The 25,098-nt window shown below is 42.7% G+C and overlaps 1 protein-coding gene across 6 annotated transcripts in view; it reads right to left on the bottom strand.

The window, feature by feature from the left end:
* Positions 1-1,042: 1,042 nt before the first annotated feature.
* The window catches only part of LOC137421773 (nuclear receptor coactivator 2), a 298,535-nt gene continuing 274,479 nt past the window's right edge, over positions 1,043-25,098 (bottom strand). For 3 of the 6 annotated variants that reach the window (XM_068108162.2, XM_068108161.2, XM_068108164.2), the window contains 9 exons: positions 24,199-24,313; positions 23,876-24,044; positions 20,747-21,103; positions 20,483-20,614; positions 19,869-20,259; positions 16,967-17,080; positions 9,644-9,785; positions 9,382-9,535; positions 1,043-3,588 (listed from right to left, as the gene is read on the bottom strand). In XM_068108162.2, the coding sequence (XP_067964263.2) occupies positions 3,577-3,588; positions 9,382-9,535; positions 9,644-9,785; positions 16,967-17,080; positions 19,869-20,259; positions 20,483-20,614; positions 20,747-21,103; positions 23,876-24,044; positions 24,199-24,313 (1,586 nt within the window). In that variant the 3' untranslated portion in view covers positions 1,043-3,576. The remainder of the gene's footprint in view (positions 3,589-9,381; positions 9,536-9,643; positions 9,786-16,966; positions 17,081-19,868; positions 20,260-20,482; positions 20,615-20,746; positions 21,104-23,875; positions 24,045-24,198; positions 24,314-25,098) is intronic. The other 3 variants (XM_078773318.1, XM_068108167.2, XM_068108166.2) reach the window with 2 other exon arrangements.

The following is a 25,098-nucleotide window of genomic DNA, read 5'->3' as shown; positions in this document are numbered from 1 at the left end:
GTGCTTGAGATTTCCGGGATTCGCATTAAAAGACACAAATTTACACACCACCATTTTGTCGGAATTTTACTTATTTATTTACATATTTATTCTACCAACAAATGCTTTTTAACCTATTTTATTCTTAGATTAATGAACAGGATTAAATAATTAAATTGATATATCTGGGAAAATTACATGCTCAGACCAAGAATCAAACCCAGGTCCTCTGGAAAACCATACCAGTGCTCTGCCATCTGAGCTATCTTGACTGAGGATGGAATTTTCCCACACATATGATTGCCACTCTCTTTCCGTCAATGCTTCTGGGGCACTCGCTGCCAACCATAGGAGGACCAACGGCCTGAACACGAGAGGGTCTTCCTCCAATGGGGGGGGCGGGGGGGGGGGGGGGAGGACAAATCCATGCCCTCTGTTCTAAACACCACTGGGGGCATAGTGAAGCAATTAACAGGATTAAATAATTAAATTGACTTATTAACAGAATAAAATTAATTGATATATGTGGGAATATTAGATGCTCAGACCAGGAATCGAACCGAGGTCTTCTCGAAAACCGTACCAGTGCTCTGAGCTAGGGTACGGTATTCCAGAGGACCTGGGTTCGATTCCTGGTCTGGGCATGTAATTTTCCCACATATATCAATTAATTTTATTCTCAATTATATTGTTAATAGGTTCACATTTTCTTCTTCATGAAAGCTATATCTGAAGTGATCACAAAACGTCGGTTCTATAACATTGCCCTTTACAACTTTGTCCCTATTCTCCAACTCCTCCTCTGACCTTGCTCTTTTATGCCCCGTTTGGTATGGATAAGATGGACGTTAATCATGCAGAATCACCTTGTACCGATAGACAAATATCCACGCTTCACACCGACTATCGAAATTCCATATGAAACATACACAGACGAGCTTTCAAAATGCAAAACGATTTCAGAAGGAAAACCTGTAGGTAACGTCTAAGGAAAACCAGGAGCCATTTTGCATGTTTCTTTGCTCGACCAGAAAGAGTCATCACAAACACAAAGTCAGGAAAGTAAGTTGTATTGTTAGACCATTTATTAACTTATGAAATATGACATAAACACAAAACTTCAAAAAAGAAAAGAAACTTCAGAATTAAAGAAGACACGTAGAAACACCAAATTTGCAAAATCAATGCCATGTGGGAAGGAGGAAATTAGGAGAAAGCAAGCCTAAGTTAAATAGCGTTAAAACTTTCTCAAAGTCCCGCTGCAAACTCAAACTCTGCCGTTAAATGAATGACCAACATCATAGCTGCCTGAACACGTGGTAATGCGCAAACTGTACACGGACGGACGCACGTGCACGTTCGCTGCACGCAATGTTGCAGGAAGCCACTGGGAGGATATACAAGTCGGTGTGTCCTTTAAATCCCCTTTTTGTTCAATTTTGTTTGTACAACCTTCGACTCGGTTTCCCTTTCGCACTCCCCTCCTGCCCTCCTCGATTCGATTCACATTTAAGGCATTGTTTGCTGCGAAGGGCAAGGAAAGCCGGAGTGGGTTCATCGTCGGGATACAAACAAAGAGGCAAACAAAAGCAAGCGGTGAAACGAAAGATTATCACAAAAAATAATAAAATAACCTCTAACATTCAAAAAATATTTTGCCACGTTTCGGCCAGGTCAACATCATTCAGGTTAAAGCCTGCTGTACACACGTTGAGCGTGGCGCGCTGCTCTGTCCAAAAGAACCATCTGTACACGCAAATAACTGCTTGCGAAAACGCGCAAAAATTCTGTGAAGCAGTGTCAGCAAAAAGTTGATCAGTAACACTCCCTCCATCCCAACACACTATTCCCATAGTCTGGCAAAAGAAGAGGGGTCATTCATTTGCTGGGTCAGCAACGTTTGTAGTTTACCTACAGAGCAAAGGGAATTGCCAGCGTACGCAACACGTCTAATAATATTTATTACAGAAAACGTTAAGAGGTTGGCGGAGGAGAATCATTCATTTGCAAGGGCCCCACATGACAAACGATTCGATCAGGCCGCCTTCAAACAAACAAACGAAAACGTTGATGTGTACACAAACTACTTAACGTAAAATATTCTTTCTTTAAACAGCATTTTTTTTTAAATCAAAACGCTATGATCAGATAAAGACACCTTTGCCATGTTGTTGAAAAGATTTCGGAACTTGTACAAAAATTCGCCGACAAGTGTCGGCCGATTTAATGCCCCCTCCGGCCTCAGTTGACAAGTTCCAATAATTTCCTAGCACGTTCCAAGGGTACAGGATCGATACATAATATGATAAAATTGACGAACTGGCTTCCTAAGGCTGAAGCAAGATTTCATTTTACAAAGTTGAGATTGCCAAACGAGCGCCAAAAGTTAAAGCACACTCGTAAGCCTTCCTCAAAGCGGCCCGGGAGCAACGGAGGGAGGAAAACGAACCCCCTAATCCCTCCCCCCAATTGGGGTAATTTCCCCATAGCTCACACTCGTCCAGAAGTATCGCATCCAAAAATTGGGTCGCGGACGAGCTCTCGGTCAAAATAAAGAAAAAAGTGCAAAATAGGAATCAACTGCGTTAGCCGGCAACCCAAGCACCCAATCCGCAGAGCAACCTCTGTTGCAACATAAATTATTTTCTTTACATATTTACAAACTGTCCAATAAAAATAGATGGACTCAACACTCTTTGGATTGGCTATAAATTCCTTTTTTTTTTTTTCCTTGTGAATGGCTATTGTTCCACACAGAAACGTGCCTTAAAGGGAGGGAGCGGGTGGTGTTGGGGATAAACGACTGGAGCGGCCTGGACCACTGGGTCAGACCGCGCAGTGGCCAAGCAGGGCAGCTGCCCTTTTAAGGCGGGTGGTCGGTGAGGGGAAGCACATGAATAAACTTCGGCATCAAACCGAGCCAAACAATTAATTAAACTCGAACTGCGAGCGAGGTCTTGGCAGACAACGGAATGCGTTTCCAAAGTCTTTCCATTTTTCACATTACCATGATAAAAAAATTCGTAATACCATGAGAATTTGAAAAACGAAAATATTCCAATTACTTTTTCAATCGGGGAAATGTTGCTGATTATAGGCAATCCAGCAGCATTTACCCCAAACCTCCGAACGCTGATAAAATGAATTTGAAAACGTCCTTGCTAATGACCTGGAAACTATCATCGGATCGGACTTGCCATGTCAATTATATCTCAGTACTTCTGCAGTAAAGCTGTACCCTGTAATAATTTAGAAAAAAAGTCAGTCATTTATAAATAAAAGGTCATTCAATTTAAAAAGAAGGATCCGAATACAATTTCCATTTGTACACTCGCTGCTCTGCTAACTTTCTCAAAAATAAAAGAAGAAAACTTTTAAGAAAGTTATACGATGTAATTTTAAAACTTGTGACATACAAACACAGTGTTGGTTGGAGAATTTGAGCTAGTACTACTTTAAATTATGAGTAAGAGAAAGGCCACAGTGGACCAGAATCAGTCCTTCAACTTCTCATCAGGGTGTTTGTTGCTCATCCTGAATCACGTCACATGTCACATCACTGCAAAAACTCCGTCAATCAGCGATGACGGCGACACATCAGCAGAAGCCCTGGAAGAGATGCCAAGAAATACAAAAGGAAATCAACTTTGGGGCTCTTACAGGTAGATTTAAACAAAGACATGGTCTTCAGCAATTCAAATGAGAATGATGCGATAAAGGCCTGATAAAGTGTGCAGAGTACTCGTGTGTTTGATAATTATATACTCTGCCATAAAAAACGTGCATGTAAAATTGATGATGTCATTGTTGAAGAACTGTTTCAGCATTCATTCTAATTGCCTTTTTGGCACGAGGGATGTGCAGAACACTTTGTTGCAAGTTTCCCCGTAACATAATTGTCTCATGTAATAATCGTTCAGCATGTGCACCCTTAAGTTTTTATAAGAGACCCGATGCATTCTGAGCAAATTCTAAACAGTCTTTCCAAGACACCAGTGTGTGGATCATCCCAAAAAAACACCATTACATTTTTTTTTAAACAACAATCCATTACAATGCCACGTCTGCCAGAAAATGAGTGGAATCAAATCATTGAACAACATCAAGCATGGTTTTCCATTAGCCATGTAGCAATGCTTTAGCATGAGGACAGGAACTGTTTTTGACTGCAGAAGACGTTAGTCACTGGATCAACAAGAGATATGCCAATAAATGGATGTACCACGACAACGACTCCCACTCAAGACTAATACATTCACATGACCCATCTACGCAATTGGTTTCAAACTGCACAGACTACTGCAAAAACACCCCCTTGACCTCAATGTAGTGATTGCTGCTGGAGGTAGCCATACCCAGTATTGAGTTTGTTACTTTCATGTTGGATCCGTATGTGAAAACATTTGCCCCAACACAGCATTATGTGATTAGATCGCAATGAAATGGACGAGTAATTATTCAGCATTTATCTTGGTCAGAGGCATGCACCTCATCTGTGTCCCATGATGTTACATATATCAATTGCAACAACAACAATCATGCATTTGGCTTTTTATGGAAGAGGGTACTGTATAGTTGCTGTGATTTACGTTTACTTTCATCAATTTGGTAAACCCAATGGAAGCTTTCCATAACAATGTGACTTACAGAGGATTTAAACTTGGAATAGAAATGAGATCAACAGCTGTTACCACCTGCGCGAAGCGAAAAGTGGGGTGAAACAATTGGTTAACTTTGTCTGTCAGTCTGAAGCCTGGTGTTGGCTTAGCGGTTTGGGAGCAAACTTGGGATCCTAGGATCCTGAGTTTGAATCCCGGTCGATCGCTGAACGCCAAAGGGGTCGACTCAGCCTGTCATCCTTCCGAGGTCGGCAAATTGAGTACCAGCTTGCTGGGATGAATGATCCCGGTGTGTACCCCGATTTAGAATAGGTACACCGTATCCCTGCGCAGCGTAAGAGGCGACTAAGGGTTGGCGTCAGGAAGGACCATAAAAATAAAATATCCGGGTATAAAAACATTGCCTCAAACAGGGAACCCGGCAAGGCTAACCCCCGCTGTAGCGGGGAAAAATGGCCTTAAAACGATCATTCATTCTGTCAGTCTGCAGACATCACTTTATGATCGAGAAACTACTCAATTTCAATTGAATTTTACACTTTGAACACGAATCGGCCCACAATCCTGCCGTTTCGCAGTAATTTGGCTCTGGATTTGACAAATTGTATGGAATCTTGTCCCGAGCGCACAGACGAGGAAGGTAATTGTTTATCCCCAGACTTAAAAAGAAAAAAAGAAGGGTGTTGTTGTAATTGGCTCGGTCTGTGTCAGTCCGTCTGTCCATCACGCTATCGCCTCCTAAATGGTTGTGCAGAAATTCACCAAACTCGGTAGTTATGATCACCAAATGGCAAGAAGGTGTGAGAACAGTATCATTTTGGCCCCACCCTCTGGGGCCCTGGACAAATACCAAAAAATTACACATTTCAAAACATTATATAAATGAAATTTTGTACAGTGCCTTCAGAAAGTATTCAGACCCTTTGCCTTTTTCACATTTTGTTGTGTTACAGCCTGAAGTTAAAATGGATAAACAAATTTTTTGTCACCCATCTACACAAAATGCCCGATAATATCAAAATGAAAACATGTATTAAAAAAATATATATTAAAAATTACATTAATAAACAACTTAATTAAAAATGAAATACAGAAATGTTTAATTTACATAAGTACTCAACCCCCTGAGTCAATACTATGTAGAATCGCCTTTGGCAACGATTACAGCTTCGAGTCTTCTTCGTATGTCTATATCAGCTTTGCACATCTGGATTTTGGGAGTTTCTACTATTCTTCTTTGCAGATTTGCTCAAGATTTGTCAAGTATTTTTTTTATTTTATGTTGAAGGCCCCAGGCATGGACTATATAGCCCTCATCAAGGCCAGGCCTTAAATAAAAGAGAATAAAAGCGTATGATGAAAGGTGTATGGTGTTTGTTTGCGAGAAAGAGAGGTTGAAGCCAGGCCGGTAGCGATAGTTTGAGTGAGACAGAAAGTAAGACCAGCAATCCTGACAAGAAGAGTGTAAGATGGTTCCGGGCACCACTTTAACGCTCCTACGTCAGAACGGTGGTACGACCCAGGGTGGTTGCTGTCTACAACCTACTACTTAAAGTTGGATGGGGAGCATCGGTGAACAGCAATCTTCAAGTCTTTCCAGAGATTCTCAATGGGATGCAAGTCTGGGCTTTGGCTGGGCCACTGAAGGACTTTCATATTCTTGTTCTGAAGCCATTCCAGTGTTGATTTTGCTGTATGTTTACATAAAATGTTGGAACATAAATCTTCGCTGCAGTCGAAGGTCTTTCACACTCTGAAGCAGGTTCTTCTCAAGGATTTGCCTGTACTTGGCACCATTCATTGTTCCCTCTATCCTTATGTCTCCCAAGTCCCAACTGCTGAAAAGCATCACCATAGCATGATGCTGCCACCACCACGCTTCACGGTAGGGATAGTGTTAGATGGGTGATGAGCTGTGCTTGATTTCCACCAGGCATAGAGCTTTGCATTCAGGCCAAATAGTTCAATTTTCGTCGAAGCAGACCACAGAATATTTTGCTTCATGCTCTCTGCCTTTTCACAAATTCCAAGCATGCTGCCATGTGCCATTTTCTCAGGAATGGCTTCCGTCTGGCCACTCTCCCATAAACCTCAATTTGTGGAGTGCTGCAGAGGCTGTTGTCCGGTTCTCACATCTCAGTCAATAAACTCTGTAGTTCTTTTAGAGTGGTCATTAGGTTCTTGGGCACCTCCCTGACCAAGGTCCTTCTTGCCCGGTTGCTCAGTTTGGTCGGACAGCCAGCTCTAGGAAGAGTCAGGGTATGTCCATGTTCTTTCCATTTCCTAATGATGAAGCTCACTCTGCTCTTGGGAACTTTCAACACTCTAGAAATTGTTATGTACCTTTCCCCAGATCTATGCCTCCTCACAATTCTATCTCAGAGTTCTACAGATAGTTTCTTGGACTTCATGGTAGAGATTCTGCTCTGACATGCACTGTCAACTGTGGGACCTAATATATAAAAAAGTGTTTCTTTAGAAATCATGTCCAATCAATTTAATTTTCCACAGGTTGACTCCATTCAAGTTGTAGAGACATCTCAAGGATGATCAAAGGCTATTGGATGCATCTGAGCTCAATTTGGAGTGTCACAGCAAAAGGGGTGAATACTTATTGACTCAAGATATTTCAGCTTTTCAATTTCATGTCATTTGCAAAAATTTATATAACAAGCGTTACGCCTAGGTCCCCCGTCGGTGAAGTGATGCGAGTTGACAAAGTGGAAGACGCAAGGCGGCCATCTTGGATTTTGACGTGGCGACCCAAATTTTCAATAGCGTTCTCCCTTATGCGTAGATACACCCACACACCAAATTAGAAGTTAGTAGTTCGTTTATTTTTCAAGATATTTCGCTCACAAGGTTCAGACATATATATGGTGGCGGCCATCTTGGATTTTGACGTGGCGACCCAATTTTCAACAGCGTTCTTCCTTATGCCTAGATACACCCACACACCAGATTAGAAGTTAGTAGTTCGTTTATTTTTGAAGATATTTCGCTCACAAGGTTCAGACATACATGGCGGCGGCCATCTTGGATTTTGACGTGGGTTGCACCCACACCCCAAATTAGAATTCGGTCCTTCACTTACGCATGCACGCACGCACGTACGGACGCACGGACGGAGAGGAAAACCATAGTCCCCCTTTCGCTCCGCGGTGCGACGGGGGACAAAAAACTCCACTTTGATATTATGGGGTATAATGTGTAGATCAGTGATGTAAAATCTCAATTTCACTCATTTTAGATTCAGGTTGTAACACAACAAAATGTGAAATAATCAAGGGGCGTGAATACTTCCTGATGGCACTGCATATACAATCAACATTGTGGGCGTATGAAATGTGTAACAATTTTTTGGATTTCACCCCGATTCATGCCCCAAGGAGTGGGGACTCAGGGTCACAGTGGTCAAAACAAAATATTTTTTTAACTCAAAATTTGATATTGGGTCATTCCTAGTGGAACTTTCTGCCATCTCTAAACTTTGTTTTGGGTAGGAAGAGTGGGGATTTGTGATGGCATACTCTTGGTTTACTCTGTCTGTCTGTCTGTCTGTCTGTCTGTCCTGCAGTCAAAAAAAATTTGAAAATCATTCCAAACAAGAAAATTACTGTTTTGAAGGATGTAATAAAGGACACAAACCCCAGGCATGAATAATTAATTTAATGTGTTAAATAAGGTTGTGTAAAAGTCAGCGCATCAACAGCGGTAAACTTTCGAATTTTTTTTTCAACAGCCTTTAAAACCTTTATTTTATTTCAGTCGAAATATATACTGAACACTGTCGAACACAAATCGCCTTCTTACCACTCCCAAAAAAACTCGTCTTGCAGTACTTGGACAAAATATTATGCCGTTTTACACCACCTCAACTGATCAAATGTGCCACTTGTGCTCTCAGCATTGGGGAATCGATTCAGACAAAATCGTGGCTCATAGGAAATATAGATTGTGCTCGGAAACACAAAGCAATAGTTGAAAAGACTCTAATCATGTCCTTTTTCTCAAAACTGTGCAGGGCAAGGTGTTCTATGAAATCGCTTTTTTCTTCCAGCATGGTCGAAGTTTTTGGGCATTTGTCGTCGTCGAACACAGATGAATGGCATGCACATACAACAGCAAAATATTTTGGTATGGAGGTTGATGAACATCTGCAATCATTAAAATAATTGCTTTATGCAGGCTTAGTGATTTACCATTTATCTTTAACAATAAAATAATGGGCTTCCTGAAGGAAGTCAAAAACAAATTAAAAATGCACCAAAATACTGACCTCAAAACTCTTTAATCTCTTCACGTGTTGGATAAAAACAAATGCGCATTTATAAGGTAAAGATGGATCAGGAGCAACAATCAATGACGTCATAAAATATCGAAATTTTGTTCATGTGCAGAATATGGTCAGGTGATTGGTTGAATGGAAGCCCTCTTTGATGCCGATTACAGCAATACATGTTTACAGTTCATATATTTAGCGGCCCTTGTAGGTTAGGGCAGGAATTATTTTTTAACGTTTTAGGCCTGATTTCAACCTGTTAATGAGTGCAGATTTTGATGCGGTCAATACACCTTCGTTAGGCATCAGCTATAAAGCTTGTGGCCAAGTTTCATCCAAATCGTGTTAGTTCAAGCGATAATGACTGAAGTGCTTACAGACTCGCTCACTGATTGACTTACCTGCAGAAATTGCTTGATCGTATAAGCTCACCGGCCTAAAGTCCATGTCAGCTAAAAATGAGTATCCTTAACTTAAATAATGCCTTCAATCTATCATTACCTGGCCAGGCCCAATATCAGGAGGGAGGTCAGGGGTCATCTGTGCCATTGCAGCACCCGGCTCCCCATTGGTTGCAGTCATCGAGTCTGGTAGCTCCATATTACCGAAGATGCCAGGGGTGCCAGGTTGGGCATATTGCTGGTGATACAACGCACTGCAGATTTGGGAAAGAAGAAACCAAATTAACTCAAGGTAGGCTTTTTGGTAAGTGAAAAAATGTTCAAATTGGAACATTCTGCCGAGATCTGTTTGTTAGACATACCTTGCACTCCGAACACCCCCACCTTCCCAAGCCTTCACCTCCGAGTCCATCTGCAGAGCCTGTTGTTGCAAACGCGGAGAGAGCAGCGGGCTCACAGAGCCCGCGGGGGTGCCATAGCTTCCTTCAGGAGACTGGCTCATCCCTATTAAAAAAATTAAATGAACACCTCATGATAGGACCTCTTATTAATTTATTCACATAATCAGCCCAAAAAAATAAAATCATACTAAACTTGTATACCTGTATTGCAAATGCAACTTCTAGTCGAAACGAATCACTTGCAAAATGAGTTCCAAACCTTTAAGGGTGGTTAAGTAACTAGTTAGATATTACATACATAACTAAAACGGCACTCGGTAGAACAGGTACCTCTCTCTGCTAGGCTGAACAGTTTACATTTTGTATCCACTGTTAGGCCGGATCTGGACCCGGACCTGAACCAAAATCTAATCAGCTTGTTCTTGTCACCTACCCAACCCATCCACCAAGTTTTGTCATAATCCGTCCACAACGTTTTGAGAAAGCATGCTATATATCGTTCTGTTCTTTTTGGCCCTATCCCTCATTCGTGAAGAATCACTAAAGATTCTAGCATCCAGATCCAGACCTTTACCAAAATAAAATTAATTTGTCCTTGTCACACACCCACAACCTGCCACCAAGATTCGTGCGAATCCGCCCATAACTTTTTGAGATATCCTGCTCATAGACAAACAAACAGACAGACAGAAGTGAAAATATAACCTGCGTCCACCTTTGGTGGCAGAGGTAAAAATAGCAGTTCCGATCACCTACTCCACTTCCGCGACATCCCATTATTAGATCCCACATTCGCCTCACCTTCCTTATTCCTATTTCCTCTTAGAGTTCCTTCCGTATTCTCCTCATCATGAATCCCAACCCTTCCATAGTTTTCCCCATCCTCCCCAATTCCCCCCAATTCTGAGCCCTCTCCCAACCCGTTATATATATCGGTCCTAAGATAAGGAGGGGTGCACTAGTTGAGATAAGGAAGCTGAGTAATCGAATAAAATGCAAAATGAAGTAATTTCCTGTCCAAGGGTCCGAATTTGCTCAAGCTCAAGCCTGCAGACCAGGAAGGGGTCAAACAGAATTGGCATTAATCCAGGGTACTGCCCAAAAATACCTAAATACTTGTGACCAATGCTGTGGAATCTTTATTTTCCACACAACATTGCAAACAGGTGGCACGGCCAGCTTACACAGCCCCTTCCGACAGATAACATGACTTACAACATGGGCAGATGACTATTTTTAGTTTCCTGCAATTCTGCTGAGAATTGAACAAAACGCAACCAAATTATATAATTATGGTAGTGTGTGGTGTAGAAATAGCTGTCAAAGTTTTCAAGACTGTGCGAGACGTGGCATTTACACGAGCTTCCTAGTTAACCTGCTTTCTCAACCATGCTGCCATCACTTAGAAAAAATAATTCTGCAAAGTTTCTGAATCACGGGAATGACCTGGAATGGGGTAAATTAAATAAAAGAATAATACCGAGTAACGAGCACCTATGAAGGCTTTCAAGAAACTCTGAGGGTTGGACGTAAAAAAAACATGAAAAACCTTTAAATATAGCATTTGTGAACGAGCTAAACGACTAAATGGAAACCGCTTTTTTCTCCCTCGTCACAATACGCACGTCCTGGATGCTATGGAAACACACACACACGGACAGGACAGGACACAGACACACACACAAACACACGGACAGGACAGGACAGGACACAGACACAGACACAGACACACACACAGGAAACAGAGAAACACACACACACACACAGGAAACACACACACACACACACACACACACGCGCACGCCGTATAAGTGCTTGTGAGTGGAGAAAAGCGTCACACAATATATGGTAAAAGAACAAGAAGATCATGGTAATCATATAAACCCAAGGAAGAATCGTCTTGAACAAGTTCAGTCATTCAGACTTTTAGGTCTCACTCACAGCCATGATCTTTCTTGGGCAAAGCACATATCTATGTTGGCCTCCAAATCCCGTCACCGACTGGGCATTGTGAAACTGGTCTTGTGAATTCCTTCCATGACACACCTGAACTCGTATCCACCTATAAGGCCTTCATCCATAGCTTGATGGAGTACTGCTCTACCCTCTGGGCTGGCACCCCTGCCTTGCAGCTTGCTCAGGTGGATGCCATGGAAACCAAGGCCTTCAATATTATTGGAATCTCCCACGATGAAGCTGAGTCTCTGGGCCGAGCACTTTCCCATCACAGAGAGGCCTGGGGTCTCTGTCTTCTGCCGCCTCCTTTCTAGTTTTGCATACTCTGTTCTGTGCTCTGCTCCCCCCAGGGTTTCATGTGGTCTGCCAGTATACCCCTTCTAATGAAACTCCCAAAATCCAGGATCACAGCTCACCTCTACTCATTCATTCTTCTTTTTTCCCACCTGTGGAATCAACTTTCTCAATTTTTTAAATCTAATTATTCTCTCCAGATCTTCAAGACAGCTATTTACCAACAACTCAAATCATCACCCATCCACAAACATGGATGGTGTTTTCTGCCCCCATTGATCCTCCGCAAGCCCATCACCTTCCAAGTCTCCAGTTTTTCCTTCCCGAATGTGTGCAGCTGTATCCAATTTGCTCACCCTGTGTCGTCCTTGAGCCCTCATTTTCACCCACATCCCTAATTTATGTGATCTATATTTTATCCCTGAACCCTGCTGTTGGTGTATTTCCCTCTCCCCTCTCTTTCTACAGCTTCTTACTTCTGCCACTGAAGGTGGACCGAGGTTATGTTTCCATCCATACTTTTGTTTGTCTGTGAGCACAATATCTCAAAAAGTTATGGAGGGATTCGAACGAAACTTGATGGACCGGTCAAATGTGTGATGAGGATGAAGCAATTCTATTTTGGTGAAGATTGGGATCCGGATCCAGATTCATTAATTTTTTTGATAAAAGTGATTCTTCACAATTTAGAGAGGGGGCCAAAACGAAATATAGCACGATATTTCAAGAAGATGCAGACGGATTTCGACTAAACTTGATGGATGTGTTGGGTATGTGACACAAAACAAGCCGATTTGGTTTTGGATCCAGATCAAGCCTAACAGTGGGATACAATGTCTGAATTGTTCAGTCTGGTGGAGGTATGTGCTATCTATACTGAGTGCCGTTCTCGTCTATCTCTGTTTCTATCGTCTGATCATTTCTTTCCAAAATGATTAATTACAATCATTTTCATCACGTGACTCATGAGGCTTATTACCCTGCACTCCTCGTGAAGTGAAAATCAAGGTTAGGCATTCGGTTGCGTACGTGTGGCGTATGTCTGCATTTTAAAAATTAATTTTCTCGGCAACCGTTGGTCCGATTGACACGAGATTTTACCATAGGAGTGCCTCCGCCTGTGGAATTATTTTACTCATAATTAGGACGTCATAGGTTACGTGGTACGGACACCATCTTGGAAAAACGTAACACCTCTATATCTCACAAACCGCTCAATGGGAAAAAATAAAATATGGCTCATTTTCAAGTACTCCCCATGGGGAATAACATCTGTTGATGATGATGTCATCGGTGCCTTCATTTTGATGTCATAATTGGACAGGGACAACACTTAGTCTGATCAGTTTGAAATTTATTGAGCGTGATGTATGCAGCAAATACAGACTTGGCATTTAAAATGGAAAAAAATTTTTGTGGGGGTGAACTTACTTTTCAAGATGTCTTAGAACCAAAAGTTCATTGGAATTATGTTTAAATTATTCTAGATTTTGTTAATGTGACCTTTAAAAGAAACAAAAACCACATTTGACATTTCGAAGCAAATAAATTGATCCTTGAAAGTGATGTAAACTGATATCGAACTCAATTCATGGACCGTACTGTGTTAAACTTCTGTACGTTTTCCAGAAGTATCTCTTTATTTTGCACATTAGCCAAAAATTTTTTTAACAAAAACAAAAGTTAAATTACGACTGGGATTACGGACAGTAAAATTACAGTTCAGTACTTCGTGTAACCCCCACGAGCATTCAGGAGAGCACGTACACGTTGAGGCATGCTGTTCACGAGATTTGCCAAGGTTTGCACAGGAATCGCTTGCCATGCAGTGACAATAGTCTGCTGCAATTCACGCACAGAGGTGGGCTGCTGGTCCAAGTTGTCGATTTGACGCGTTAATTTTGCCCACAAGTTCTCTAACGGATTCATATCCGGGGACATGGCAGGCCACTCCATATGCTCTACACCACGGTCAGCAAGAAAGTGTTGGATCATGCGAGCACGATGAGGCCGTGCATTGTCATCTTGGAAGACAAAGTTTCCTCGAAAGGCTGCACGAGCAAATGGAAGCAATGTTTCATCCAGAATGGCCCTGTACTTGAACTGGTTCAGGTTTCCATTCAGAACAACCAGGTCAGTTTTGCCCCGTGCATGAAAAGCAGCCCAAACGGTCACCCCACCACCTCCAGCTTGGACTCTTGGCACTATACAATCTTTGTTGTAGGCTTCATGCACTTGTCTGCGCACTCGGACGCGGCCATCTTGACGATAGACCAGAAATCTAGACTCGTCACTGAAGATCACGTGATTCCAGTGTCCTGGCTGCCATTGACGGTGCTCTCTGGCCCACTGCAATCGGCGCTGGCGGTGTTGTCTGGTGAGGCGTGGCTTTCTCAGGGGATGCCTGGCACGATAGCCTGCTTGAACCAGTCGTTGGTTGACTAGCCTTCTGGATACAGGCACATTTGTCAGTTGCTGCCACTCAGCCCAAAGCTGATTAGCTGACTTGGTACGGCCATTGCGGACTAACCGGTGCAGCTGGCGATCATCCCTCCTTGTGGTTCTGCGGGGACGTCCTGGCCTCGGTATTGGAGTAGGGACACCCCTCTGAGCATTTCGTTTCAGGATCTTTGACACCTGACCTTGAGTGATGCCATACTGCCGAGCAATAGCACGCTCTTTCATGCCGTAATTTCGTAAAGTCACCACTCCATGACAAACAGCATTGTCGAGTTGACGGACCATCTCCAGAGGAAGCGGCAATAACTTTTGGAGACATGCAGCAGTTGTTTTCCACTAATACAGAACGCAACAACCCTTGTATACCCGACTGTGAAGCCAATCGTCAAATGCACCTGTCCGTACATCTTGCCATGCCACCTGTGATATAATCCTGTTGTTGACTTCTTGCTGCGACAGACAATCAGTGACATGGTTCTTTTAACAAATAAATCACCAAAGTGTAAAAGAAACTCACCAGATTGATATACTGAGTTAAGAAACTAAACCCAAGTCAAGAAAAAAAATATATTCCATATTAAATGCCAAGTCTGTATATTGGAGAATATAAATTTATGACGTCATTGCTCACGTGGTCTGGCAGCCATATTGGATCAAAGAAAAAAAAAAAACGTTAAAAAACAGAAGAGTTGGCTCGCACCAAGTTGACTGCACAGGGTAAGTATTCTATGAATACCATCTCGTTGTCCTTTTCTCTGAACATTGCAGCACTTTTGGTTTCTTTGTGATCTTAATAAACACTCACTGACTGCACAATATGCTCAGGTAGGAATCCTAGTCAATAAGTATTGTTCCAGAGGTCTGTCAGTATCCTAACGTTTACATCATTCATGGCTTTCAGACATTCTGTTGGCATCTCATCAATTCCAGGTTGGTTCCTTTCTTCCACATTTGAATGCCACACTGACATCTGCCCCAATTACCTTTGGACCTTCTCTTCCTGCTGATGATGTGATTTCACTTTTGTCTTCGTCATCATACGGCTCTGATGTACTCAACCTATTGTTTCTCCGCAAATTATTTTTCGAAGAGTTCTTCCTTACTTCTCATTCAGCCGCTGTCTGTTGTTATTATTTTCCTCCTATCTGTTAGTGCTTTAACTTTCTCAAACAATGCTCTCATGTTGTGCCTTTTCCTTGCAACGGTCTTCACACCACTTTTCCTTGGCCTCCCGACATGCTGTTCTTATCTGATTTTCTGTTTTGTCATATTCTTCTTTTTCTGTCTCCTTTTCTCCATGACATCGAGTATTTCAGCAATCATCCACTCTTGAGGTTTCCTCCTCTCTTTCTTCGGGACAAACTCGGTTACTGCATGTTTCATGTTCTGCTTCATCCTTTCCCAATGCCTTCCTATCATTTCTTCCTCACAAAGATCTTGTTCTGCCTCTTCTTCAAGTAAGGCTTCATACTTGTTTGTAACTTCCACAGCATATTTCTTCTTCACATATCATAGTTCCTCTGTCAGTCTGTCTAGGTTGGCTTGGTCTTTCATGGGATTTCTTTTCGGGATTTTCAGCTTGAACTTCATCTTCATTACAAGCAGGCAGTGAACTGAATCGATGTCAGCACCTGGGTAAGTGAAGGCATTTTTGATACTATTCTTGTACCTCTCATTGATCATCAGAAAATCAAATTGATTTCTGAACATCTCTTGCTTTCCGCTCCGGAATTTCTTGCTTATCCGCTTTGCGGGGAAAAATGGCCTCTAAACGGTGGTCTTGGACTCTTCCAGGTGTACGGTCTTCTTCGATGTTGTTTGAAGTGCGTATTTAAGATGACCAAATTGTTTTCCTCACAGAACTGTGTCAGGTGTTCACCTCTGCTGTTCTTCGCTCCAAGTCCATAAGGTCCTACTACATTTCCACACCTCTCTCCACCAACTTTTGCGTTCAAATCACCCATAACTATCACAGTGTCTCTACTCTTCACATCCTTCAATGTGATTTGCACCTCCTCATAAGATAACGGTGATGAAGAAGTTGAAGTATTGTGTTGGCGCATACAGTTGTAAACACACAATATTCCTCGATTTCCCTTCAAATTATGCCATAATCACTCTCTCTGATATTGGACATCTCCATATTACGTAGACAAAATGGCGAAGATTTTTGTCTCCTCCCCTCATTTTGCAAGTACTTCATTGGTTGATTTGATGCACCGTACTCTTTATAAAGGTTTAGGGCTGCCGAAGCAGTTTTTTGGCAAGCGTTATACTTGGTGGTTTGCCATTGCCTTCCCAGTATTGTTTATCAGTGCTCTATCATTTTAAATGCTGAGCGTCAAGCAAGGAAGCAGAATGTATCATTTTTAAAGTCTTTGGTATTAATCAGCCGGGGTTGGGTTTGAACTGCCGACCCCCGAGACTCAGAGAGGACACTAACCAATACACCATCAAGTTTGATAAAACATGTGACAGTTTGTGACTGTCTACTTGTCTACGGTCTTTGCAAATGGTAAATAGCAGAAGGATTTTTTTGCTGCTGTCACGATATCTAGTTTGCCAGAAACTCACCTGAATTAAACTGAAACACCGCAGGTTGGCCCATCGGCGTAGCAAACTGGCCTATGTCAGTTCCCATCACACCAGCACGAACGTGCATGCTTCCTCCAACAGTTTGCGTCATAGCTGAAAAACAACGTCGCAGTCACATTACAGATAAGGTCGCAGTCACATTACAGATAAAGTCACAGCCACATTACAGATTCTGAGTAGGAGTACATAAATAATCTCATAAGATATGTACAACCGATTTAACAACTTCACATATTTATAACCCCAACCGTGTTGGATACCACAATGTAAACAAAGTAAAAGGCTAATGGGTTGACAGCACCGGGTGGTCAAAGGTGTTTCACATATTGTGAACAATTGGTAAAGAGGGAGGAAAATTGGGTTTCTCCGTTTTGATAAATTTGTGGGTGAAGAAGCAGAAATAACAAGCGTTACGCCTAGGTCCACCGTCGGTGAAGTGATGTGAGTTGACAAAGTGGAAGACGCAAGGCGGCCATCTTGAATTTTGACGTGGCGACCCAATTTTCAATAGCGTTCTCCCTTATGCGTAGATACACCCACACACCAGATTAGACGTTAGTAGTTCGTTTATTTTTCAAGATATTTCGCTCACAAGGTTCAGACATATATATGGTGGCGGCCATCTTGGATTTTGACGTGGCGACCCAATTTTCAATAGCGTTCTTCCTTATGCCGAGATACACCCACACACCAGATTAGAAGTTAGTACTTCGCTTATTTTTCAAGATATTCCGCTCACAAGGTTCAGACATACATGGCGGCGGCCATCTTGGATTTTGACGTGGCGACCCAATTTTCAATAGAGTTCTTCCTTATGCCTAGATACACCCACACACCAGATTAGAAGTTAGTACTTCGCTTATTTTTCAAGATATTCCGCTCACAAGGTTCAGACATACATGGCGGCGGCCATCTTGGATTTTGACGTGGCGACCCAATTTTCAATAGAGTTCTTCCTTATGCCTAGATACATCCACACACCAGATTAGAAGTTCGTTTATTTTTCAAGATATTTCGCTCAAGTTTCAGACATATATATGGTGGCGGCCATCTTGGATTTTGACGTGGCGACCCAATTTTCAATAGCGTTCTACCTTATGCCTAGATACACCCACACACCAGATTAGAAGTTGGTACTTCGTTTATTTTTCAAGATATTACGCTCACAAGGTTCAGACATATATATATATGGTGGCGGCCATCTTGGATTTGAGGTGGCGACCCAATTTTCAATAACGTTGTTCCTTATGCCTAGATACACCCACACACCAGATTAGAAGTTGGTACTTCGTTTATTTTTCAAGATATTTAGCTCACAAGGTTCAGACATACATATTGTGGCGGCCATCTTGGATTTTGACGTGGCGACCCGATTTTCAATAGCGTTCTACCTTATGCCTAGATACACCCACACACCAGATTAGATGTTGGTACTTCGCTTATTTTTCAAGATATTCCTCTCACAAGGTTCAGACATACATGGCGTCAGACATACATGGCGGCGGCCATCTTGGATTTTGACGTGGGTTGCACCCACACACCAAATTAGAATTCGGTCCTTCGCTTACGCACGCACGGACACACGGACGGAGGGGAAACCCATAGTCCCCCTTTCGCTCCGCGGTGCGACGGGGGACAAAAAGAAGCAGAAGAACGATGCATTCCTCCAACATCAACGAAACCAAGCCTCCTCTTTTGGACTCCCCATTTAGATAGAATAATTCCACATTTTAGTGCAATTGGCAAATTTCATGAATTTTGGCCCATATCTATTCTGCCTTTCTCGGTCTGATCCCTCATTCTGTAAAACAAATGGGTTTCAACTTGCCATCATTTGGCCCAATAAATAACTCCAAAGGTAGAATCAATGGCAGGTATGTGATCTGGAATATTACAAAGCTATTTCAGTGATTCAACAATGCCAGATGACATGACAATGCTGCTGGAAGATAGTTTTCGTATCTCTTAACATTAAACCATTGGTGTAGGCCTTTCCAACCAAGATGTTAGTAGATTTTTTTTTTTTTTTTTTTTGTATACTGAATCGAGGCTCGTGAAAGAGCTAAAATGGACATTCTTGAATGCATTTATAGAGCATTTGTTTTTTCAAGTGATGAAGATTTGTGCATCATTGCATAGAGGGAGGGGTAGACCAGCCCACACACAATCAGGAAAACATTGAGGGCCTCAAAGGCTGAAATCTTCAATTGGTTGTTAGGTAATTGAGAAAAATGTTATTTTCCTTTTACTTAATGTTATTTTAAAAATGTTATTACGAGAAAAATGTTACTTCAAATTTTTCCTTTTGTTATTTGAGAGTTATCTTTGTTTGTTGAATTTTCCACTTGCAATCCCAGAGGAAAGAGGATATATGGATCATTTTGATTTCTATCTTGTCCTGTGTTGTAGCCAAGGCAATTGAGTTACAGCAGGGCTACAGACAAAGCTGAGCGTTACAGTGGATTATTGTTTATATTCATGTGTACACTGATAATGCATGTTTCAACTTCATATGTATCATCATAATCATGTACCATGCTCAATATAGAAGCAGTTTCCTGGCTAGGGTTTCAATCCTGGAAGAGTCTCCACTTTGACACAGGATACTTGACTTTTCAATTAAATTGCATCAACGAAGACAAAGGAGTGGCTCAAAGATCGACCAATGAATGGTCGGATGGATGTGTGACATCACAGCATCGAATTTAAGGATGTACGGCAATTGTGCAAAAGAGCTCCAGAAAGAATAATAATAATAAGAAGAAGAAGAAGAAGAAGAGGAAGAAAAAAATTGTGCAAAAGAAAAAAAAATGGTCGGAACATGGCAAAATTAAAACATGTACTCCATGAATGATAGAGAGGGGCAGATGAACAAACCTACCCTGAGGAGGCAAGCTGTTTCCAGAAACTACTGGGTATGGGCTCGAAGGCTGGGGAGGTGGTGGGCTGTTGTATACGGTAGGGTATCCGGTTGGGTATGCCGGCTGCTGTCCTGGGGGGCGCCCTAGCTGACCTGGTGATTGTGGTACTACACCAGGAAATCCGGAACCAGGAGCCTGGGTCATTGCACCAACTCTCTGCTGTTGTTGTTGCTGGTGTTGCTGTTGCTGCTGCTGCTGCTGCTGCTGCTGTTGATGCTGCTGTTGCTGCTGCTGTTGATGCTGCTGTTGCTGCTGCTGTTGCTGCTGAAGCATGAGTTGCTGCTGCCGGAGCTGCTGGTTCACCATTTCACGGTGACGTTGGGCTAGCATCTGTGCATTGAGAGGAACCTGCTGGAATGAAGAATAAAGGACAAGGCAAGTGACATCCCCTCTCAAAGTGAAAGTGCTGACCAGAAAGCAATGCTGAATCTTCACACAATTCTTCAGCTTAAACTGTCATCAATAGAAAATAACCTTGGTAAGCAAAGTTTGCACATAGACAATTCAAGAGCAGGTACTCATCATGTGTAAAATATGGTCAGTTGTGTTATTAGCAGCCAAACATCCACCTTACCTCGTGTGAAGTGGGATGGCAAACTGCACGCACCCTTCCTGCCATAGCCTGGGGCATGCTTCCTCGAAGAGTAGCACCCTCTGTAGGACCACCATAACACTGGCCCATCATTGTCAATCGTCCGTGGGTCATCTGAAAGGCAAACAGTGTTTGCCAAGCAGGTTAAAATATGGCTCATTCACCAAAGGATTTCCATGCTGAATTGAAGGAAGATTGATACTTTATACAGCATTGCATGGACTTCCAGTTCTCTACTTCAATTACCTGCTGTCCTTGCAGCCGTTGCTGTAGCTGAAAACGAAGCTGTGCCGAATTTGGGAAAGGAGCGCCTGGAGCACCTGTTCCCATCACCGGCCGCATACTGCGCAGTGCTGCTGCCTGACGTGCCTGCAGTGGATGTAGTTGCCTGGGAACGTACTGCGTGGTTCCACGCACACCCCATCCAGGACTATATGTTGGAGGAGCTCCTGGAGCCACGTCCGCATATGCAGGGTAACCAGTTGTAGTAATGTGCCCAGCATAGACTGGATGTCCTTGGTATGACATCATGTGCTTTGGGTCTAATCCCATGGGTCCCATCTCAATGGATGACGGGTAAATTGGGCAGTCCAGTACACCCCCCTTCGGAATGGAAGGGGGAAGGGAGGGGAAAAAAGAAAGAAAGAAAGAAAGAGGGAATGATTACAAATTATTCAGCAACTAGAACAACACTTTGACATCGACTGATAGGCCTCCGCCCACATTATTACATCATTATAATACTTGTACCAAGTTTTAATTTAAATCCATTCAGCTGTTCACAAGTTATCACATTTTAACCTGACATGACCTCTGACCTTTGACCTATTGACCCCAAAATATAACCAGTTAATCTTTACTTCATTAAACATACCTGTACCAAGTTTGAATTAGATCACTTCAGTCATTCTCAAGTTATAGACCGATTAGGACTTTGACCTTTGAACTTTGCCCCCACAATCTAATTCGGTTAATCTTTACATCATTATACATACCTGTACCAAGTTTGAATTGCATCACTTCAGCCGTTCTGAAGTTATAGACTGATTAGGACTTTGACCTTTGAACTTTGCCCCCACAATCTAATCAGTTAATCTTTACATCATTATACATACCTGTACCAAGTTTGAATGAGATCACTTCAGCCGTTCTGAAGTTATAGACCTATTACAGACTTTCACCTTTGACTTCTTGACTCCAAAATCTAATCAGTTCATCTTTACATCAGTCTGCATAAAATTAAAAAAACCACCTTTAGAAGCCATTTTTCCCCGCAAAGCGGGGGTTGGCCTTTTTCGGGAACCGTGGTTGTTGTTGTTTTTCGGTCCCCTTTTTGAAGCAATGTTTTACGGCCGGATGCCCTTCCTGACGCCAACCCTTTTTGCCGCCTTTAACGACAAACAGGGAATTACCAGTGAACTGGTCCTCAATTAGCCGACCTCGGAAGGATGACAGGCTGAGTCAACCCCCCTGGTGTTAATTCAGCGATTGACCAGTCTGCATAAGTGTACCAAATTTGGCCAGAATCCCATCACTGGTTCACAAGTTGTCGCGGTAACAGAACTTTTACCTAACATGACCTCTGACCTTTGTCCTTTGACCTTGTGACCACCAAAATCGAATCAGTTCATGTTTACCTCATTATACATACCAGCACCAAGTTTGACGAAAATCCCTTCAGCCGTTCTCATGTTATAGCAGTAACGAAAACCTATCAACGACGGACGGACAACCTAAAAACATAATGCCTCCTTCGACTTCGTCGGCGGAGGCATAAAAACATAGGGCCAATATCCCTGGTGCTAACCTGGTAGAATAAACAGTATACTTGTAGTGAAACGTAGGCAGCGGTTGTGAGGCTCTGATTTTTACAGAACAACTGCACTGACTAAAGGTATTTTAAACCAATTTCAGTGGTTGCTAGAAGACAGGGCAGCAGGAAGAATCATACAAACATAATCAGAAGACTTTAAACAAACAAACAAAAAATACCTATTTTGGGGGGCAACCCCCACCTCTCCCTCCCACCCTGTGTACCTCCTCAAACCCCAATGTTTCCAATGCCTTGAACAAACATTGGTACATCACGAATGATGAAGGTTGTGGTGAAGTTTCATTAAAATTGTGTGTGTAGGTTCTGAGAAAAAAGCAAATACCTATTTTGGGGGCCAAGCCCCTCCCCCCCCCTCCCCATAGACCACCTTATACCCCGATTTTTTAAATGCCGTGAACAAACATTGGTACATCACGAATGATGAAGGCTGTGGTGAAGTTTCATCGACATTGCGTGTGTATTTTCTGAGAAAAAAGCAAACACCGATTTTGGGGGACCCTCCCCCCCGTAGACCCCGAAAGGGGCAGATTTTTTTTAATGCCGCGAACAAACTTGGTACATCACGGGTGGTGAAGTTTCATCGAAATCGTGTGTGTAGTTTCAGAGAAGAAAGCAAATATCTATTTTTGAGGGTCGAACCTAGACCCACTTTGATCCCCTGTACACCCCTAAAGGGCCAAATATTTTTAATACCGTGAACAAACTTCGGTACATCACAGGTGATGAAGGTTGTGGTCAAATTTCATTGAAATAGTGTGTGTAGTTTCAGAGGAAAAAGCAAATTCCTATTTTGGGGGGTCAAACCTGGATCCACTTTGACCCACCCCCCACCCCCCACCCCTCAGACACCAATTATTTTAATGCCGTGAACATCTTTAGTCACAACACGTCAACTATCATTTGTGCTAAATTTGGTCGCAATCCCATCGGCGGTTTCAGAGAAGAAGTTTCAAGCGTTTACAGACTGACGGACGGACGGACGGATGGAGGAAGGGGCCATCGCATAAGCTCCCCTGAACTTCGTTCCAGGTGAGCTAAAAAACAAATCCCCACCACCATGACTGTTTTTGAGATTACAGTAAGTAGGTCGAGGTACGATAAATAAATAAAAACACCTTCAGAGGCCATTTTTCCCCGCAAAGCGGGGGTTGGCCTTTTTCGGGCACCGTGGTTGTTGTTGTTTTTTGTTGGTCCCCTTTTTGAAGCAATGTTTTACGGCCGGATGCCCTTCCTGCCGCCAACCCTTTTTGTCGCCTTTTACGACAAACAGGGAATTACCAGTGAACTGGTACTCAATTTGCCGACCTCGGAAGGATGACAGGCGGAGTCAACCCCCCTGGCGTTAATTCAGCGATCGACCGGGATTCGAACCCAGGATCCTAGGATCCTAAGCTGGCACCCTAGCCGCTAAGCCAACACCAGGCATAAGGTCGAGGTACTATAGAAAGTTTAAAATGCTATTTAAAGACTATGAAGATCCATAAATACAAGCCACAAAAAAACAGGTCGACCTTGAACCATGTCTCCTCCACAAGTCCTACCTGTACAAGCTTGTCGATGCCCAGAGCACGGTCAATCTCAGCAAGCTCCTGTTCATCAGCATTGCTCAGCAGCGAGTGCAGCTGCTCCATGAGTGCAGAGTCATCAGCAACCCTTTCACCAGGACCAGGAGGACACACCATACCTTCAGGTGTCCCCAAGAACCCAATTCTATAGGAGTGCAGACGTGGCTCAATATAGACGGGCATTACAATACACGGCATTATGACTGCTGAAAGAATCTCAACGAAAGGTCGACACAGAAACACCGAATCAGCAACAAACTAAATTCAGCTCCAATCAGAGCGAATGAGAATCAACTAACCTGCGGTGCTCGGTCAAGCCAGTCCCTTCCACCGAAACTACTGCCTCATTCCAGCCACCTTGGTGCTGTGCTGAGTACTGCATCTCATCCATCCCCACAATAACCTCACCACTCCCTGTTGGTGGACACACAACATTTTTGAACACACTCGCTCTCCCTGTGCACTCATTCCACAAAGCCTCTCTGTAGATCTTTGCCGTTAATTTTGCCAGTTGGGCTCCCTTGACCAAGTCCTGAAGTTCGTTTAGAGTTTTAGCATCAACTTAATATCCAGAGCAGTCAATTCTCAACAAGCACGATGACCTTCGACCCATAAAACACACCACACATTGTACACCAAATCTCCTAAATATTATAGAGCATGTAAATGTCAAAAATCGAGGCAGGAATATTTATTGGCCAAATGCGAGCAGAGGGGAGAAGCAAATGTTCGCTTCCCTAGTCCTTCGTTAATATGCTTTCTGAACAAATCTCTACATCTTTAGATAATCATACAAATCAGCCCTTCTTATTTTTCTGTGTAAACTGTCACGACGAGCAAGGCACTTTATGGCTCCAATTTGGAGCAAATATGGATCATACGGTACACATACATATACAATGGGAGTCAAAAGGTTTTCCCCTTCAAACACATACTGCTAGGAAAAGTATGCGATATTGGCTGGAAACAAATTATGAACAATTGTGTCTATTTGTCATTGTGTAGAACAAATGAAAACAAGGCTGGGGGTGAATGTTAATATCTCTTCCTGGTTACTCCCTCCTCCGGTATGATAGACCTGAGCCTCGTCCTGGTGGTGGGGTTGCTATCTTTATCAAAAACTCTCTTCCTCACTCTACTTGCACTGCCCTCTCTCCACCCAACCCCCCGGAAGGATCTCTGGCTACGGCTTCCTCTCC

This window comes from Myxine glutinosa, chromosome 2 (assembly GCF_964187855.1).
Source record: "Myxine glutinosa chromosome 2, kmMyxGlut1.1, whole genome shotgun sequence".
In the NCBI taxonomy this organism is placed as follows: Eukaryota; Metazoa; Chordata; class Myxini; order Myxiniformes; family Myxinidae; genus Myxine; species Myxine glutinosa.
This window is presented reverse-complemented; position numbering and strand designations above follow the sequence as displayed.